The sequence below is a fragment of the Candida jiufengensis genome, assembly GCF_024610255.1.
Source record: "Candida jiufengensis strain CBS 10846 chromosome Unknown scaffold2, whole genome shotgun sequence".
Taxonomy (NCBI): domain Eukaryota; kingdom Fungi; phylum Ascomycota; class Pichiomycetes; order Serinales; family Debaryomycetaceae; genus Lodderomyces; species Lodderomyces jiufengensis.
The window spans coordinates 440164-460357 of record NW_026261561.1 but is presented as its reverse complement, the minus strand read 5'-3'; the positions used below and the strand labels follow the sequence as shown (position 1 = coordinate 460357).

Genomic DNA, 20194 nt, shown 5'->3' with positions numbered 1-20194 from the left:
TATTAGTTATTAGTCCTAAATCTATATCCACAATTTGTACAAGTGTAAAAGACAGTAGCACCTTCATCAGCAGATCTTAGTTGTAAGGTATGATATTGCATTTCTTCATTACCACATTTAGGACATTTTTCCTTGATAGTTGCACCATCATCTAATTCATCTTTTTTCAAAGTAGTTTTAACTACTGATCTTGCAGATTTTAATTTTGAAGGAAATGCATCATCTGAACTTTTCGTTATAACTTTTAAATTTGCAAATTTTGATTTTGGGTATGATGCTGAACATACTTTACATGTTATATCTGATGATGAACTATGAGAATCTAGCAAGTCTCCACAATATGTGCAAAATATTAATGATCCAACTACTGACATTTGAGGGTGAAATTATGTAATAACTAATTTAAAGTTGATGTATATTGGTTTAACGAGTTTTAAGATAATGTAAGTAGATTTTGTAACATTTTTTTTGTTCCTTCGTACAATAAATATTTATTATGCAAAGCGATGAGACATAAGAAACAGTGATTAATACAAGGACTATATTCTTAACTAGACCCCATAGATTTAATACAAGGCAGTTAGAAGAAGATTACTTACGTCTTTGATCAAAAGCTTTGACTCAATTGACTTCAATTGATGCTTAATAGCCCAAGTAGAGCACTTTCTCGTAAAACTTTTACGTTTAATAATGAACACGTCCTCTCAAGTAAGCCATTCCATAACTCGGCGTGTTCTACACGTAATAAAGCCTTCACATTATCCAATTTATTAGTTTAATTCAACATATTTTGTTGTTTTACTTTTAAAAGAATATTTAGGAAAAGTTCAGATTTTTGTTTTGAAAAAAAAGTTCTCTAAAAAATAAAATTTACTTCAATTCTTTGATTTCAAACCAAATCGAAAACCACTAAACAACATATTCCAAAATGGCTATGCCAATGCCAGATTTATCAAATGCCATCGTAGCACAAGATGAAATGGGTAGACCATTCATTATTGTACGTGATCAAGGTAAAAAACAAAGAAAACATGGAATTGAAGCAACAAAATCTCACATTTTAGCAGCAAGATCAGTTGCAAGTATAGTTAAAACTTCTTTAGGTCCAAGAGGCTTAGATAAAATCTTAATAAGTCCAGATGGAGATATTACCATAACGAATGATGGTGCTACTATATTATCACAAATGGAATTAGATAATCAAATTGCTAAATTATTAGTTGAATTATCAAGATCTCAAGATGATGAAATTGGAGATGGTACTACTGGTGTTGTTGTTTTAGCTTCTGCGTTATTAGATCAAGCATTAGAATTAATTGAAAAGGGAATACATCCAATTAAAATAGCAAACGGATTTGATGAAGCTTGTAAAATTGCAGTTACTCAGTTAGATAAAATAGCAGATGAAGTATTAATCAATGAAAAACCAAATCTTTTAAAAGCAGCCAAGACTTCTTTAGGTTCAAAAATAGTTTCTAAAGCTCATGATCATTTTGCAAATATGGCAGTTGATGCAGTATTAGCAGTTGCTGATTTAGGTAGAAGAGATGTCGATTTTGAATTGATTAAAATGGAAAAAAAAGTTGGTGGATCAATTGAAGATTCTAAATTAATTAATGGGGTTTTGTTAGATAAAGATTGGAGTCATCCTCAAATGCCCAAAGAAGTTAAAGATTGTAAAATAGCTATATTAACATGTCCATTTGAACCACCAAAACCTAAAACGAAACATAAATTAGACATATCAACAGTTGAAGAGTTTAAAGTATTACAAGAATATGAACAAAAAAAATTTCAAGAAATGATTGATTTAGTCAAACAATCTGGTGCTAATGTTGTTGCTTGTCAATGGGGTTTTGATGATGAAGCAAATCATTTATTATTAGCCAATAAATTAAATGCTATAAGATGGATTGGTGGATCTGAATTAGAATTATTAGCTATAGCTACTAATGGTCGTATAGTACCTAGATTCGAAGATTTAAGTGCCAATAAATTAGGTAAAGCAGGTATAATAAAGGAGTTAGAATTTGGTACAACAAAAGATCGTATGTTAGTAATAGAAGAATGTTCAAATACAAAAGCAGTTACTTGTTTTATAAGGGGTTCAAATGAAATGATTGTTGCAGAAGGTGTAAGAGCTTTACATGATTCATTATGTGTTGTTCGTAATTTAATAAGAGATAATAGAGTAGTTTATGGTGGAGGGGCTTCTGAATTAACTTGTTCAATTGCAGTATCAGAAGCAGCCGACAAGCAAAAGGGAATAGATCAATATGCTTTTAGAGCTTTTGCTAACGCTTTAGATACAATTCCATTAACATTAGCTGAAAATTCAGGTTTAGATCCAATTGAAACTTTAAGTAATTTGAAAGCAAAACAAGTTAATGAAAATAATTCCCATTTAGGTGTTGATTGTCTTGGTAAAGGTACTAATAATATGAAAGATTTGTTTGTAATTGATCCATTAATTGGTAAAAAACAACAATTATTATTAGCTACTCAATTAACTAGAATGATATTGAAAATTAATGATGTTATCATTAGTGGAACTGATGATTATTAAGGGTAAATAGCTGGGTTATAATACTATTAACAGTACATATTGTTATAGAAATTAAAGACTGTCTACTTTATTACTCTAAAAAAATTCGAAGTTAATTGGTAGTGCGGAAATTTGATAAAGTTCGGTTCCAAATTTCAACGAAATTTCTAAGTTTAAAGAATCAAGCAAAACTAGAATAACCAATTCATTCACATCCAATTGACTTTTCCATTTATTGTATATAACTCAATCTTATAGCAGATTATTAAAAAAATTATCAATCATGAGTATGGGAACGCCAGCAGTTGTTATGGACAACGGTACCGGATTAACCAAGTTAGGTTTTGCAGGTAATGATTCACCTTCATTTATATTCCCCACCGCAATAGCAACATCATCAGCATCATCAAAAGCTGGTAAAACCACCATTAGATCATCGAATTTATCTTCGAAAAGAGGATTAGAAGATTTAGATTTTTATATAGGAGATGAAGCCTTGGAGGCAGCAAGTGGACCACAATATGGATTACATTATCCAATAAGACATGGACAAATTGAAGATTGGGATCAAATGGAAAGGTTTTGGGAAAGCTCTATTTTTAAATATTTGAGATGTGAACCTGAAGATCATTATTTTCTTTTGACTGAACCACCTTTAAATCCTCCAGAAAATAGAGAAAGTACTGCTGAAATTATGTTTGAGAGTTTTAATTGTGCAGGTTTATATATTGCAGTACAAGCAGTTTTAGCGTTAGCTGCATCCTGGACTTCACCAAAAGTTCAAGATAGATCATTAAGTGGTACAGTCATTGATTCTGGTGATGGTGTAACTCATGTTATACCAGTGGCAGAAGGTTATGTTATTGGAGCTGCTATAAAAAACATACCGTTAGCTGGTAGAGATATTACATTATTTATACAACAATTATTAAGAGATAGAGGAGAAGCTGATACAAGTTTACAAACTGCTGAAAGAATTAAACAACAATTTTGTTATGTATGTCCTGATATAGTTCAAGAATTTACAAGATTTGATCAATATCCACAAGAAAAATTTGCACAATATATGGTTGAATACACCGACAAGAATAAAAACAAAATAGTTGATGTTGGATACGAAAGATTTTTAGCACCAGAAATTTTCTTTAATCCAGAAATATGTTCATCAGATTTTTTAACACCATTACCAATAGTTGTAGACCAAGTAATACAAGCATCTCCTATTGATGTAAGGAAGAAATTATACAAAAATATAGTCTTATCAGGTGGTTCAACAATGTTTAAAGATTTTGGTAAAAGATTACAAAGAGATTTAAAATCAATAGTAAAAGAAAGAGTCGGATTAAGTGAAAAATTGAGTGGTGTACAAAGTAGTGGAGTTGATGTACAAGTTATATCACACAAAAAACAAAGAAATGCTGTTTGGTTTGGTGGTTCATTATTAGCTCAAACTTCAGAATTTAAAAGTTTTTGTTATACCAAAAGTGATTATGATGAATATGGTCCAAGTATTGTAAGAAATTTTTCATTATTTTCAGTACCATAATTGATTGAATGACAAGTTGTCTCTTGATAAAGATCTGGATCTCATTTACTTACTGAATTAAGATAATGTATAATATTGATATCATAACTTCGATTCGACTTACTCTCTACAATTGTTTTGTGTAATTTTTCAAATTTATGTTCTCTCTCTCTGTTAGTTTACATTTTTGTATTTATCACTATCAACTTTAGGTATTCAAAATTCAATAAAGTAAGATCAACAACAGATCATCGTACCAGGGGGGTTATGTCTACTAATACCACTACCACTACAGCCAACAACCTACAAGTAGTAGACTCCTTAGCATTAAGTGAAATTTTCAAAGGATTAACCTCAAATTCAGAAGAAGAAAGGACAAGATATGCACAAGAATTACATACATATTTATCATCAATTGCAAGAGATTTATCAACTGAACAGTTTAATAGATATAATAATGATATAAATAAAACAATTTTTGAACTACTACATCGAGAAAAGACTTCAGAAATATTAGGTGGTATAGCTGCATTAAATGCATTAATTGAATTTGATTCTGGTGTAGGTAAAGAAAATGCAAGTAAAACTGCAAGATTCTCCAACTACTTGGGGTCATTAATTTTATCTAATGATTTAGTAATTATGAAACAAGCAACTAGAACTTTAGGAAGACTAGCAACGTTAGGAGGAAATTTAACTGGAGATTTTGTTGATTATGAAGCTAAAAGAGCCATTGAATGGTTACAAAGTGATAGTAGACAACATGAAAATAGAAGACATGCTGCAATTTTGATCATAACTGCATTAGCAGATTATGCACCTACTTTATTATATCCTTTAACCAATCAAATTTTTGAAAATTTATGGTCACCTTTAAGAGATTATAAACTTATTATTAGAATAGATGCAGCAACAGCTTTACAAAAATGTATGCAAATTATATATGATAGAGATCCAACTGCTAGACTGTTTTGGATCAAAAGAATGATTGAACTGGCTTCAAAATTACTTAATGAAAATCAAGACGTCAATAATGATACAAATAGTTCATATAATTTAATACCTTCTTCATCTCAACTGAGTGAAAACATTCACGGATCATTATTAGTCTATAAAGAATTATTAAAATACTACAAAGATCCATTTATAGTATCAAGATTTGAAATAATGTATGAAAATACAATGCTATATAAACATCATAAATTAGCAATAGTAAGGCAGGAATTAACTAAAATTTTTCCATTATTATGTAAAGTCAACACGGAATTATTCGTTGAAAAATACTTGCATAGAACTTTTTATTATTATTTATCACAGTTGAAAAAATATAAAAACCAACATAACGAAACTGCAAATCAAGACAAGAGTGTAATATTTAGAAGCATCGGACTAATAGCAATAGAAGTGGGGAATCAAACAGCAACTTATTTAGATGCGATTCTAGATAATATAAGAGAAGGTTTAGCTCGAAATTTTGGAGTACAACTGTTTGAAGCAAATGAAAATGTTATAACTTCAAACATTGCATCTTTATCAACAAGTTCAAAGTACACAACCAGTAAAAAAGAAACAGAACCCGCAATTTTCGATTGTATAGGAAAATTATCTATAGCAGTTGGTCCAGCACTTACGAAGCATTTACAAAGAGATATACTAGATATGATGTTTGCCAATTGTTCACTTTCAAAACCTATGCAAGATGTTCTACAAACTTTAACCAAAAATATACCCACTTTAACAACATTAATCAACGAAAAATCACTCAATCTACTAAGTTTAGTCTTATCCGGTAAAGGATTTCAACCACCTGGTTCACCATACGGAAGTATTAAAATGAAATCAAATCTTGCAAAAGATTGTAGATTGATAATGATATCAAGAGATACTGGATTAAGTATAAATAATATACGATCAGATCAACAAAAATATGAAAAATTAGATAGCTCAATAATAGTTCAAGCATTAGAAATGTTGGCAGCTTTTAAATTTGATAATTATCAATTAAATGAATTTGTGAGATATTGTACTATAAATTATCTTGAAAGTAATAATTTGAAAGTTAGACTTACTGCAACTGTCACATCATGTGAAATTTTTGTTAAAGATCCTATATGTCAACAAGTTAGTGTAAATGCATTAAATGCTGTAAATGAAGTCTTGGGTAAATTATTAGCTATATCAATAACTGATCCTGCACCAGAAATTAGAATTGCGGGTCTTACGGTATTAGCAAATGCTGGTAATTTTGATCCTCAACTATCGCAAGCAGATAATGTTAGACTACTATTCATTGCATTAAATGATGAAGTATTTGAAGTAAGAAAAGTTGCAATAAAAATATTGGGAAGATTGTCATCAATCAATCCTGCATACATTGTACCGTCATTAAGGAAAACATTGATTCAATTATTAGCAAAACTTGATTATTCAATTTCAAGTAGGAAAAAAGAAGAAACTGCAATATTACTATCCATACTTATCAGCAACTCAAAAGAATTAACAAGACCTTATGTTAAACCTATTGTAGAAGCATTATTACCAAAAGCCAAAGATGTAAGTTCATCTGTTGCATCAAGTGCAATCAAATGCCTAGGCGACTTATCTGTTGTCGGAGGTGAAGATCTAAAACCATTCATACCAAGTTTAATGCCACTTATACTAGAAACATTCCAAGACCAAAGTTCTTCGTATAAAAGAGACGCAGCTTTGAAAACTTTAGGCCAATTATCATCATCATCAGGATATGTTATACAACCATTGTTAGACTACCCTCAATTATTAGGTATGTTGGTAGCTATATTAAAATCTGATAATTCAATAGAAATAAGAAGAGAAACTGTTAGATTATTAGGTATACTAGGAGCCTTAGATCCATATAAACATAGAGAAGTAGAACAAAATTCCAAAAACATACCAGCAGAACAAAATGCTCCACCTGTTGATGTTGCCTTGCTAATGCAAGGAATGTCACCATCAAATGAAGAATATTACCCCACAGTTGCCATCACAAATTTAATGAAAATATTAAAAGATCCATCATTAAGTTTACATCATACAAAAGTCATACAAGCTATAATGTATATTTTTCAAACTTTGGGTTTAAGATGTGTTACTTTTTTACCACAGATTATACCTGGTATTATTAATGTTATACATACTTGTCAACAGTCAATGTTGAAATTTTATTTCCAACAATTAGGTGATATCATATTAATTGTCAAACAGCATATAAGACCATTTTTAGATGAGATTTTTCAAGCTATAAAAGATTTCTTTTATGTCAATCAATTAAATATTCAAGTTACTATCATTAATGTTATACAGTCAGTTTCCAAAGCCTTAGATGGTGAATTCAAATTATATTTACCAGATGTTCTTACATTATTATTAGGTGTATTTGAAGAAGACAAATCGGTGAAAAGAGTTTCTTCATTACATGTACTTAAAAGTTTTGTTGTATTTGGAAGTAATATTGAAGAATTTGTTGATATTATTGTACCCACTATAGTGAAGATGTTTGAAACTGGTCCATTAGAATTAAGAAAAGCTGCTATTGAAACCATTGGTAGATTATCACGTAATGTGATGCTTAATGATATGGCATCTAGAATCATACATCCGTTGTTAAGAGTTATGCATACAGAAGAACTTCGAGAATCATGTATTAATACATTAAATTTTATGTTATTACAATTAGGTTCAGAATTTACCGTCTTCATTCCAATCATCAAAAAAACTTTAATACAACAAAATATAGTTGCACCAAAATTTGAACAACTTGTTAGTAGATTATTAAATGGGGATCCATTACCTTTGCATGTAGAAGAATATGAAAATGGTCATTATGACGCTGCAGATTCAGATATGCCTTCCAAAAAACTTCCAGTAAATCAAGCAGCTTTAAAAGCAGCATGGGATGCAAGTCAAAGACGTACGAAGGAAGATTGGCAAGAATGGATTGGTAGATTAAGTAAAGAGTTATTATTACAAAGTCCTTCTCATGCCATAAGAGCGTGTGCTGGTCTAGCTTCAGATTATTATCCATTAGCTAAAGATTTATTTAATGCAAGTTTTGCAAGCTGTTGGAGTGAACTATATTCTCAACATAAAGAAGAATTGGTTCAAGCTTTTTGTATAGCACTTTCATCACCAACAAATCCACCAGAAATACATCAAATATTATTAAACTTAGCTGAATTTATGGAACATGATGATAAATCCTTACCAATTGCTATAAGTACATTAGGCCAATATGCTCAAAGATGTCATGCATTTGCAAAAGCACTTCACTATAAAGAGTTAGAATTTTATGAAGAACCAACAACTCCAACTATAGAATCATTAATAAGTATAAACAATCAACTTCAACAATCAGACGCAGCCATTGGTATTTTGAAACATGCTCAACTACATCATGATTTACAACTAAAAGAAACATGGTATGAAAAATTACATAGATGGAATGATGCATTGAAAGCTTATAATGAAAGAGAAAAAGTTGAACCTGATAATATGGAAATTACAATGGGTAAAATGAGATGTTTCCATGCATTAGGAGAATGGGAACAATTATCAGAATTAGCTCGTAGTAAATGGGATAATTCGTCAAGTGATGTTAAAAGAAGTGTTGCTCCATTAGCAGCAGCAGCGGCTTGGGGTCTAGGTCAATGGGATAGAATGGATTCTTGCATAAAAGTTATGAAAGCTGCATCACCAGATAAGGCCTTTTTCAATGCTATATTGAGTTTACATAGAAATAATTTTGAAGATGCTTCTGAACATATCTTAAAAGCTAGAGATCTTTTGGTTACGGAAATAACAGCATTGGTCAGCGAAAGTTACAACAGAGCCTATGGTGTTGTTGTTAGAGTACAAATGTTAGCTGAATTAGAAGAAATTATTAAATATAAATGTTTACCTCAAGGTTCAGAAAAGAGAGCAATAATGCGTAAGACATGGAATACAAGATTACTTGGATGTCAAAGAAACGTTGACATATGGCAAAGAATGTTGAAAGTACGAGCATTAGTTATCAAGCCAAAACAAGATATGGACATGTGGATTAAATTTGCAAACCTTTGTAGAAAATCCGGCAGATTAAATTTAGCTGAAAAGTCATTAAATCTGTTATTAGAAGAAGGATCACCTGAAAATCCTTCAAGAGCACCTCCTCAAGTTGTTTATGCACAATTGAAATATATGTGGACAAAAGGTCAAAGACCAGAAGCATTAAGACATTTAGTTGATTTTACAACAAGAATGTCACAAGATTTAGGTTTAAATCCAAATGACTTGATAACTCAACCATTACCATCTGAAGGACCAGGTATTCCAAAACATGTTGATGAATATACTAAATTATTAGCTAGATGTTTTTTAAAACAAGGTGAATGGCAAATTGCGTTAAATAATAATTGGAGGTCAGAAACTTCAGAGATTATTTTAGGTGCTTATTTATTAGCTACTCATTTTGATAATAAATGGTATAAAGCATGGCATAATTGGGCTTTAGCTAATTTTGAAGTAATCTCATTATACACAAGTCAAAATCAAGGTGAAGAGAAAAAATCCAATGATATTGATGGTACAATTCATATTCAACAAACTAATGTTATACCTATTGAGGCAGTTCAAAGACATGTTATACCATCTATCAAAGGTTTTTTCCACTCAATTGCATTATCAAACTCAAATTCACTTCAAGATATGTTAAGATTATTGACATTATGGTTTAAATTTGGTGGTATACCAGAAGCAGCAAAAGCTATGAATGAAGGTTTTAATATGGTCAAAATTGATACTTGGTTAGAAGTTGTACCACAATTAATTTCACGTATTCATCAACCAAATGAAATTGTTAGTAGATCATTATTTGGTTTGTTAACGGACTTAGGTAAAGCTCATCCTCAAGCATTAGTATATCCATTAGCTGTTGCCATTACTTCAGAATCGGCAAGTAGAAAGAAAGCAGCTCAATCTATAATTGAAAAAATGAGGTTTCATTCTTCGGTATTAGTTGATCAAGCAGAATTGGTCAGTAGAGAATTAATTAGAGTTGCTGTATTATGGCATGAACAATGGTATGAAGGTTTAGAAGATGCTTCCAGATTGTTTTTTGGAGAACACAACACAGACAAAATGTATGAAGTATTAGAACCATTACATCAAATGTTACAAAGAGGGCCTGAAACAATGAGAGAACAAGCATTTGCTAATGCATTTGGTAGAGAATTGGCTGATGCTTTTGAATGGGTCTTAAATTTTAGACGTACTAAAGACATTACCAATTTAAATCAAGCTTGGGATATTTATTATAATGTTTTTAGAAGGATTACAAGACAATTACCACAATTGGTCAGTCTTGAGTTACAATTTGTTTCACCAATGTTGGAAAAAGCTCATGATTTAGAATTGGCTGTACCTGGTACTTATGAAGCAGGTAAACCAGTAATTAGAATTATTGGATTTGATCCTACTTTTTCGGTTATATCATCGAAACAAAGGCCAAGGAAATTGTCATGTAGAGCAAGTAATGGTAAAGTTTATCAATATGTTTTAAAAGGTCATGAAGATATTAGACAAGATAATTTAGTCATGCAATTATTTGGTTTAGTTAATACTCTATTAGTCAATGACCCAGAATGTTTTAAAAGACATTTAGATATACAGCAATATCCTGCTATTCCCCTTTCTCCAAAAGTTGGTTTATTAGGTTGGGTACCAAACTCAGATACTTTCCATATGCTTATAAAGGGATACAGAGAATCAAGAAGTATTATGTTGAATATTGAACATAGATTATTATTACAAATGGCACCAGATTATGATATTTTAACATTATTACAAAAAGTCGAAGTATTTACAAGTGCTTTAGACAATACAAGAGGCCAAGATTTATATAAAGTTCTATGGTTGAAATCTAAATCTTCAGAAGCTTGGCTAGACAGAAGAACTACATATACCAGATCATTAGCCGTCATGTCAATGGTTGGTTACATTTTGGGATTAGGTGATAGACATCCATCTAATTTAATGCTTGATAGAATTACTGGTAAAGTTGTACATATTGATTTTGGTGATTGTTTTGAAGCTGCTATATTACGAGAAAAATATCCAGAAAAAGTTCCATTTAGATTAACAAGAATGTTAAATTATGCGATGGAAGTTAGTGGAATTGAAGGTTCATTTAGGATTACTTGTGAACAAGTAATGAGAGTTTTAAGAGATAACAAAGAATCATTAATGGCTATATTAGAAGCATTTGCTTATGATCCTTTAATTAATTGGGGTTTTGATTTCCCAACTAAAACATTAGCTGAAGCTACTGGTATAAAAGTTCCACAAATCAATATTGTTGAATTATTAAGGACTGGTCAAATTGATGAAGCTGAAGCTAATAGATTACAAAAGCAAAATGATTTAGAAATTAGAAATGCTAGAGCTGGATTAGTCTTAAAAAGAATTACTGATAAATTGACTGGTAATGATATCAAGAGATTAAAAGGTTTAGATGTTCCTACACAAGTTGATAAATTAATCCAACAAGCAACTAGTGTTGAAAATCTATGTCAACATTATATTGGTTGGTGTTCCTTCTGGTAAAAGTAATGAAAAAAAATACGTCTATTATATTTATTAATGTATTATGCAACTTTCTTAGATACATTTGTAAAACCAGTACCTCTTATTGATAAAGTCATAAATTCATCATCACCATCTATTTCATCAGCATCATCTTTGAAATATGCTTCAGTACCCATTAATTGTTTTATATCCCTCAAAGCGTATATTAATTTTTCATCAATTTCACTCTTGTGAATTTTGATTCTTCCTATGTCTTCTTTACCAATAATCATAAACACTAAAGCCATAATAATCTGATATCTTCCTATAGCTCCACTTTTAGTAATTTCTTCAATTAATTGATATGCAGTCAATTCACCTAAGTCTTCAGGCAATGATTGTGCTTCTCCAACGTTTTCAGCTATTATTCTCCAACCTCTTTTTGATTCAGCTACTAAAGTAATTCCAAAACCAGGAGATTTACCCGAATTCTCACCTCTCCAAACATCAGCAGTTATATTAACTTCACATCCAGTATTTCTTAATACTGATCTTGCAGAATCAATCATTCTATTTACAATCGAAGGTGATACTCTTGTACAATACGCAACTCCTCTAATCGCTGAATATTTAGGTATATCTATGGCATGTATTGTTAATGGGCTCGGTATCAATGAGTTACAAACTAAATGAACTTCTCCACCACCTAATGGAGGTGATCCTCTTTTTATTGTATGAATTAAACATTCTCGTACTCCAAATTTCTCCATTATTGGTAATAGTCCCCATTTTATAGCATCAACACCAGTTTCACCCGTAAGATTAGTTAATCCTTTAAATATGATACTAAATTTCTTTTTTGAAAAAGGAGCTAACATTAACATTGGTTCAATAAAATATCCGACAGGTTTTGAATTTGGACAATTATGCGTTAGTTCACCTCCTATTATTATACCTGGTCTATATATTATGGTCGTACCAGTATATGATATTTCTATATGTGAACCATTTGTTACAGATTCAATTAATCTTAAAAATGAAACTTCATAATCTTTTAAACCTGGATTTAAATCATTTGATCTTATTTTTATTATTTTTATGGATTTCCCACTCAATGTTGAAAGTATTAGTCTTAATCTAAAACTTCTATGACCTTCAAATACTGTTACACTCGGATTTGATGACATTCTGGTAATGTTTGTGATGGGGTGGTCAGATTTCTGGTGTAACTTTGATAATACCTAGATGATGATCATCTTATAAAAGTTGAGTTTTTTAATATATTGTATTTCGTGTTTTCTAATTTACGGACAATGACAGATTATGCGACATTAAAAGTAAATTTCAATACAAAAAGAGACTGGAGATTTGTTTTCAAATATATTCAAGAGGTTTGTTTCAAATTTAAATACCAAAATACATTTCAATCGTTAATGTCAACTCCATCTGAAGGTTCATCATTGAAAAGGACAAATACAGAACAAAATGGAAACGATTCTATAAAAAAATTAAAACCCAATGACTATGATGTAGCTGGAGATACTGAATTACAAAATTCAATGAATATACTTCAAGACCAAAATAATTTAGACACAAATACGACAACATCAACTAGTCTAGCGACTCCTAATATTACTACAGCAACTAATCCATTGACAGCTCAAAATACATCCAAAGTTCAACAAGATCAAGAAAAACAAGATACCTCAAAATTGAATGATGCAATTGCAGCAGCAGGTGTTGATATTCAAAAAGAAGAAGAATTATTATTACAACAACAACAATCAAGAAGATTTGAAGGTTTTCAAGATAGACCAGGTTTCACAACTACATCTAAAACATCACCATTTTTGAATCCATATCATTTAGCTGCATTCATTGTTAAAATTGCTAAAACTCGTCAAATTAATCAAAATTTTTTAGAAGATGGGGACATGTTAAATTTAATATCTGGAGCTTGTGAAAATTGGATTGCTCATATTGCAAGTAAAACTTTAATACTATCTCGTCATAGAAGGAGAGGTATATTAACTTCGAGCTCAAAAAAAAGTAATTCCTCATCTTCATCTTCTTCATTTCAAAGATCAGGTGTTAGTAAAGAGTTAAGAAATATGGCTTTAAAACAAAAAGAGATGGAAGAGAAAAGAGTACAAAAGAGAATAGCATTAGGTTTAGAAAAAAGTGCTCATGATCCAACAAATGATGAAAATGGTGATAGTAAAGCAGGTGCAGATGAAACTTTACATAGAGCAGCTAATGCAACAGCTTCGATGATGACAATGGGTAAAAAGAAATATAGTTGGATGAATGCAGGAGGTGGAAATGCTAATAATGCAACTGCAGATAGTGGGAATTCAGGTAGTAAAAGTAAACAAAGTCCTATAATTTCGATAAGAGGTGATAATGGATTAAGATATAGAGAAGTAAGATCGGGTAATTCAATTGTATTAAAAGATTTATTAGGTGCTATCGAAGATGAAAAAAAAGGAACACAACAAGCTGTAATTAAAGGTTATGCTAAATTACGAGATTGAATAAATTAATGAAATGATGAATTGCTAAAATTGTTTCAAGGGTTGTAGTATCTTCTTTCTCTATGTTATATTAAACTAACTTTGATACTACTAACTTGTTGGTTATAGATAGTGAAATTTATCACGTCAATTATTTTGTGTAACAAAAAGATTGCAATGTTTTTGTTTACATTTTTCTTTTTGATCTTTTAAGTGATTTAAACAATTTACAACTAAAATAGTTTAAAATCCAACTCATTCACAAAAAACACCAATGGAGTTCAACCTAGCGACATATTTTAACTCGTTTGATATAGATAATGACTATGAAGTTGATACATCCGAAGTGGACTCAAAAGTTGGGTCATTAATTGAATCATTAGCCAATAATCCAGAAGCAATCACTACAAATGAAGATACGCTAGAAGAAATTATAGAATTAACTCATGGTTTTAGATCACTACCCTTTAAACAACAACAACAATTAGCGTATCTCATTGTCTCATCAGTTAATACAGTAGCTCAACAATATACTCAACTACTAAAAGAAGAGGATTTTCATGAATCATTAGATCAAGTCAAAGCTACAATGGAAAGATATGGCTACTTAATTTTTGTACTATTGAAACATTTGGGAAAAGAAGACTTTTCAGAAGTTGGAGTAGCGAAAAACAAAAATCATATACCAAGAGAATTAAAAGCCAAATGGGAATCAAATTGTACAGAAGTTGAAAATGGGTTAGTAGCAGTAAGAACTATATTAAATTTAGAACTTGAAAAAATATTCGTTACAATTCCTGAGAAAGATGCATATATTGAATTATTTTCAAGACCAATAATTAACCTTTTGGAAAGTCATGAAAGAATGAAAATCGAAGGTATAAAAATTTTAATGATTGAAGTTTTATGTATTGCAGTTTCAAAACATGGACATGGTAAAACTATAAAACATTCATTGGTTCAATGTTTGGCCTTTTACGCACATCTTCCACAATACATTGCTCAATTTTTACATAAACTTTCTGATAAATATAACCATACACAATTAACTGAAGAAGTATTGAGAGAAATTGCTCAAACTCATTTTAATGCAAATGATACAAATGGACCAAAAGCTTTTGCAGACTTTTTGGTAAAACTTTCAGAATTAAGCCCAATGTTAATCTTGAAACAAATGACGAGTATAGCTCAATTATTATCGAATACAAGTCAACCATTAAGATGTTCTGTGATTGAATCATGTGGTAATGTTGTTGTTAGTATAATCAAGAGTATACAAAGTTCCGAGGAAGATGAAGATGAATCAAATGAAAATAATAATAGACAACTAGACAAATTATTAGATTTATTACAGGCCAGATTTTTAGATAGTAATTCATTTGTTAGGTGTAAAGCATTCCAAGCATTTGCAAAAGTAGCAGAATTAAAAGTAAAAATGAATGAAAGAAGGAAAGAAATTATGCAATTAGCTGTTAGAGCATTAGATGATAAGAGCGGGTTTGCAAGAAGAAATGCTATAAAATTAATTGGGAAATTAATTGTTAACCATCAATTTCAAGGTCCTCATGGTACTCAATTAAATTTGTCGTTTTGGAAAGAAAGACTTGAAGAAGCTAGTAAAGAAATGTCGAATTATATACCCACAACAGGACCTCCAGCAACTTTAAATAATGATGACGATGATGATAAGGCAGCTGCTGGTGATGACAACAAATCAGATATTTCAATGCAAGATGCTGAAGAAAATAGCTCTGATAGCGAATCGGAAAAAGATGATGAAATGCATGAAAATAATCAAAATAATGAAGATGACGTACGACAAGAACAAAATGCAGGAAACATTTCTCAAAACATCACTGACAATTTACCAGATACCACAGGACTAGCAAGAATCAGATTAAAATTTGAATTTTATAAAGATGCAGTTGATTTCATTAAGTTAATTCACAAAGGTGTTGAGTTGGTTTCAAAATTATTATTTTCCAAAAATAAACTTGAGTCTATTGATTCAATGGATTTTTTAGTATTATGTGATGTTTATGGAATTGAAGATTCTCAAGATGGTATTAGAAAAATGTTACATTTAGTTTGGATAAAAGGTTCATCAGAGGAAGGTACATCAGTTGCCTCACATTTAATTCATTGTTATATAACTTTATTTTTAACTGCTCCAAATGGTACAAATCGTGAAAAAGCTACTCATATTGCTAAAAATTTAATTGCATTAACTTATGATGCTTCTTTAGCTGATTTGGCTTCATTAGAAAAATTACTTGGACTAATGTATGAAGGCAAAAGTATTAATAGTGAAGTCATTAATGTATTATGGCAAATTTATGGCGCTCAAGTTGATGATGAATCAGTAGCTCAGGAGAAAAGAAGAGGAGCTATTAAGGTATTGGGTATGATAGCACTAGAAGATCCTACGATCATGAAAAAGGGATTGTCGTCATTATTGGATATTGGTTTGGGTAATATTGGTAAGGCTGATTTTATCTTATGTCGATATACATGTATTGCATTAAAAAGAAATCCAGCATTCACCAAAAAGGATTCAGAAGATCAAGCAGTGGAAGAAATAAATGCATTTTCACGGTTAGTTGATATTCTCAAACTTTATAGCACGGATACAGAATGGTTTTCTGTTGCTGAACAAGCTATAAATGCGATTTTTAAAATTTCATCAGATCCAGTTGTTGTTTGCTCCGATATTATACGTGATAAATCGAAAGATGTCTTTTCAAATAATCCAGATCAATTGAGAAGTTTCGCATTGTCTCAATTATTATTTCTTGTTGGTCATGTCGCTATAAAAAGCATAGTTTATCTTGAAAGCCTCGAAGCTCAATTTAAAAAGAAAAAAATAGCAGCAGAAACTAATGAGAATAATCAAGATGATGAAGAAAATGCTGATAATGAATTAGAAATGATTGGAGGTACTTCAGAAGATGATTTTGCAGATGCTGTTATTCACGTTAAAGAAAGGGAAATTTTATATGGTGAAAAATCAATTTTAAAAGGATATGGTCAAATAGTACAAAAGATATGTGCAAATCCAAAACAATATAAAAACTCACTAGTACAAAGACATGCAGTGTTGTGTTTAGTAAAATTGATGTGTGTTTCATCAATATACTGTGAAGAAAATTTACCATTGCTTTTAAAAATTATGGAAAGTTCAAAAGATCCAATAGTTAGATGTAATTGTGTTTTGGGATTAGGTGATTTGGCAGTTAGTTTCAACAGACTAATTGATGAAAATACTGATTACATATATCGTCGTTTAAACGATGAAGATCTAACGGTGCAAAGAACATGTTTAATGACAGTTACATTTTTAATCTTGGCTGGTCAAGTAAAAGTTAAAGGTCAATTATCATCAATGGCCAAATGTTTAGAAAATTCAGATCAAAGCATTAGTGACATGTGTAAGTTATTCTTTGCAGAATTAGCCACTAAGGATAACGCAATATATAACGGTTTCATTGATATTTTCAGTGGATTATCATTTGATCCTACTTTGGAATCAGAAGAATTTAAACGTATCATGAAATTCTTAGTTGGGTTCATTGAAAAAGAACGTCATCAAAAACAATTGAGTGAAAAATTAATGGCAAGATTACCTAAAGTTAAAGATGAAAAAGAATGGAATGATGTTGCTTTTGTATTGGAAACTATTCCCTATACTAATGATGTTATTGCAGAAACTTTGAAAGAAGGTTATCAAGTTGTACAAGCTAGAAACTAGGCTAGTATAGATATAATGAATGATGTAATGAATGTAAAAAGGTGATTTTCTTGATGTTGCAACTCTGTTGTTTCGATGTTTCATAGTTGAATTAAAATTGAGCCGCACTTGCTTGATTTGTTAATTTTCGTATATTTTACATCATGAAATTTAAAAAATCAAGTTATTGATTGATTAACAACCAATTCACTTCTTTTCTTTATACCTCAATTGATACCCAACAAATCATTCCTTGCTAGTCTTTTACACTAGACAAAAATGAAGTCAATAATACAAGACCAAATCAGGCAATTGCTGGACGCAATTGGTTTAGATGAAGCAAGTTTGAAAATATTAATATGTACATTACTTTCATATCCATTTGGAATAATATTCAAAAGAATACCCGATCAACAATATTTTTTAAAAAACCTTTACAACGTTTTGGTTTCTTCATTATATGTATTTGCAATTTGTGATTTAAGAAGTGGACTAGGCACTTTGTTAATTTCTTCAATGGGGTCATATTTTATCACAAGATATTTAAGAACTCCTAGTATGCCTTGGATAAATTTTTTATTTTTAATGGCTCATATGTTTTATAGTCATGTTCATTTACAATTTTTTGCTGAATACGATCCAAGAGTAATTGATATAACCGGAGCACAAATGATTTTGGTTATGAAATTATCAGCATTTGGTTGGAGTATATACGATGGTAAACAACCTAAAGAATCATTGAATGATTACGATAAATCAAGAGCAATTTATAAACATCCAAATTTGTTGCCATTTATTGGATATGTGTTTTTTTATAGTTCCTTATTAACTGGTCCAGCTTTTGATTATGCAGATTATGATAAATTCATTCATTCGACTTTATTTGATGACGTACCAGAAGATAAAAGACCAGGTAGAACAAGAAAGAGGAAAATACCAAGAAGTGGATTTGAATCATTTTCAAAATTAGTTCAAGGAATATTTTGGGCTATATTATTATTTCAGGCTCCAAAATACGTTCAAACAGATTATATTTTTGACCAAGCTTTTGTGAAACAACATGGCTTCTTCTACAGAATCGTTTATATGTATTTTTTAGGATTTTCATACAGATTAAAATATTATGCTATTTGGTTAATTGCAGAAGGAGCATGTATTTTGTGTGGAATCGGTTATAACGGAATGGATCCAGTAACAGGTAAATTTAAGTGGAATAGAGTACAAAATATAGATCCATTAGCATTCGAATTTGGTCAAAATGTTCATGAATGTTTAGAAGCATGGAATCAAAACACAAACAAATGGTTAAAATATTATGTTTATTTAAGAGTTGCTAAAAAGGGTAGAAAACCAGGTTTCAAAAGTACTGTGTTCACATTTGCAACAAGTGCATTTTGGCATGGGACTAGACCTGGCTATTATTTAACATTTGTTTTAGGTGCTTTGTTACAAACTGTTGGTAAATTTTATAGAAGAAATATCAGACCTTATTTTCTAGAAGCCAATGGTAAAACTTCAAAATCATCTAAAAAAATATATGATATAATAAGTTGGATAACTACTCAAATAGCATTTGGATTCTTGGTGCAACCATTTGTTATATTAGATTTTAAAAAATCATTACTTTGCTGGCAAACTGTTGATTATTGGTTGCTTGGTGTTACAGCTTTAACATTTTTCATATACACTGGACCATTTGCAAAAACCTTTAAATTCAAAGCACCAAAGAAAGCTAATGATAGACCAGTCCCAATAAGAGCAGATTCTGCTAAATTATCAAAAGAAGAAAAAGAAGTGGTATCAAATGCAATTTCAAGTAAATTAGAAAAAAACTACGATTCACCAACTTTAGGATTACCATCATTAGATGTTTTCCAAAATTTTGATAAACATGAATTAGATGAAGATATTCATTTATTAAATAAAGCTTGGGATTCTATTAAAAAAAGACATTTTTTGGATGAAGATGATTTTGATGGTTTAAAAGATGCATTTAATAATTTTACTGATGAAATTAATGAAATTTTTGATAGAAAAAAAGAACAAATTAAAGAAGAAATTGAAAAAGAAGCTACAAAACATAAATTACAATGATTAGTTCAATTTAAGTCAGTATATAATAATTCATAGAGACGTACTGTTAATTTGCATCCATTTAATTTCTTTTTCAATTCGATGATTAACTTTGTGCGTTATCTATTTGATCAGTAATAATCATTAAAAAAAATCAACACAAATAATTATTTGGCCGATTGATCTTTTGAAGAAATTTTGACTCTGATAATCAATTTACTAAAAGTAAAATTATGACTAAGACATCA

At 30.3% G+C, this 20194-nt stretch overlaps 8 protein-coding genes across 8 annotated transcripts; 6 read left to right on the top strand and 2 right to left on the bottom strand. All coding sequences in view use genetic code 12, as the record gives it.

Annotated features, from left to right (window-relative positions):
* Positions 1-2: 2 nt before the first annotated feature.
* On the bottom strand, positions 3-374 carry RPA12 (DNA-directed RNA polymerase I core subunit; the record flags this gene model as incomplete). Its single annotated transcript, XM_051763862.1, has 1 exon — positions 3-374. One exon carries the CDS (start codon positions 372-374, stop codon positions 3-5), a length of 372 nt encoding a protein of 123 aa, XP_051619350.1.
* Positions 375-928: 554 nt separating this feature from the next.
* On the top strand, positions 929-2566 carry CCT5 (chaperonin-containing T-complex subunit; the record flags this gene model as incomplete). The annotated part of the gene is made up of 1 exon (XM_051763860.1): positions 929-2566. One exon carries the CDS (start codon positions 929-931, stop codon positions 2564-2566), a length of 1638 nt encoding a protein of 545 aa, XP_051619349.1.
* Positions 2567-2828: 262 nt separating this feature from the next.
* Positions 2829-4091, top strand: ARP3 (actin-related protein 3; the record flags this gene model as incomplete). Its single annotated transcript, XM_051763859.1, has 1 exon — positions 2829-4091. The coding sequence occupies one exon, from the start codon at positions 2829-2831 to the stop codon at positions 4089-4091; it is 1263 nt and encodes a 420-aa protein (XP_051619348.1).
* A 246-nt stretch (positions 4092-4337) lies between these two features.
* On the top strand, positions 4338-11672 carry TOR1 (phosphatidylinositol kinase-related protein kinase; the record flags this gene model as incomplete). Its single annotated transcript, XM_051763858.1, has 1 exon — positions 4338-11672. One exon carries the CDS (start codon positions 4338-4340, stop codon positions 11670-11672), a length of 7335 nt encoding a protein of 2444 aa, XP_051619347.1.
* A 41-nt stretch (positions 11673-11713) lies between these two features.
* Positions 11714-12820, bottom strand: RCL1 (rRNA-processing endoribonuclease; the record flags this gene model as incomplete). Its single annotated transcript, XM_051763857.1, has 1 exon — positions 11714-12820. The coding sequence occupies one exon, from the start codon at positions 12818-12820 to the stop codon at positions 11714-11716; it is 1107 nt and encodes a 368-aa protein (XP_051619346.1).
* Positions 12821-13066: 246 nt separating this feature from the next.
* TAF4 (Taf4p) lies at positions 13067-14167 on the top strand (the record flags this gene model as incomplete). Its single annotated transcript, XM_051763856.1, has 1 exon — positions 13067-14167. The coding sequence occupies one exon, from the start codon at positions 13067-13069 to the stop codon at positions 14165-14167; it is 1101 nt and encodes a 366-aa protein (XP_051619345.1).
* Positions 14168-14420: 253 nt separating this feature from the next.
* YCS4 (condensin subunit) lies at positions 14421-17894 on the top strand (the record flags this gene model as incomplete). Its single annotated transcript, XM_051763855.1, has 1 exon — positions 14421-17894. The coding sequence occupies one exon, from the start codon at positions 14421-14423 to the stop codon at positions 17892-17894; it is 3474 nt and encodes a 1157-aa protein (XP_051619344.1).
* A 258-nt stretch (positions 17895-18152) lies between these two features.
* LPT1 (lysophospholipid acyltransferase) lies at positions 18153-19967 on the top strand (the record flags this gene model as incomplete). Its single annotated transcript, XM_051763854.1, has 1 exon — positions 18153-19967. One exon carries the CDS (start codon positions 18153-18155, stop codon positions 19965-19967), a length of 1815 nt encoding a protein of 604 aa, XP_051619343.1.
* Positions 19968-20194: the final 227 nt, after the last annotated feature.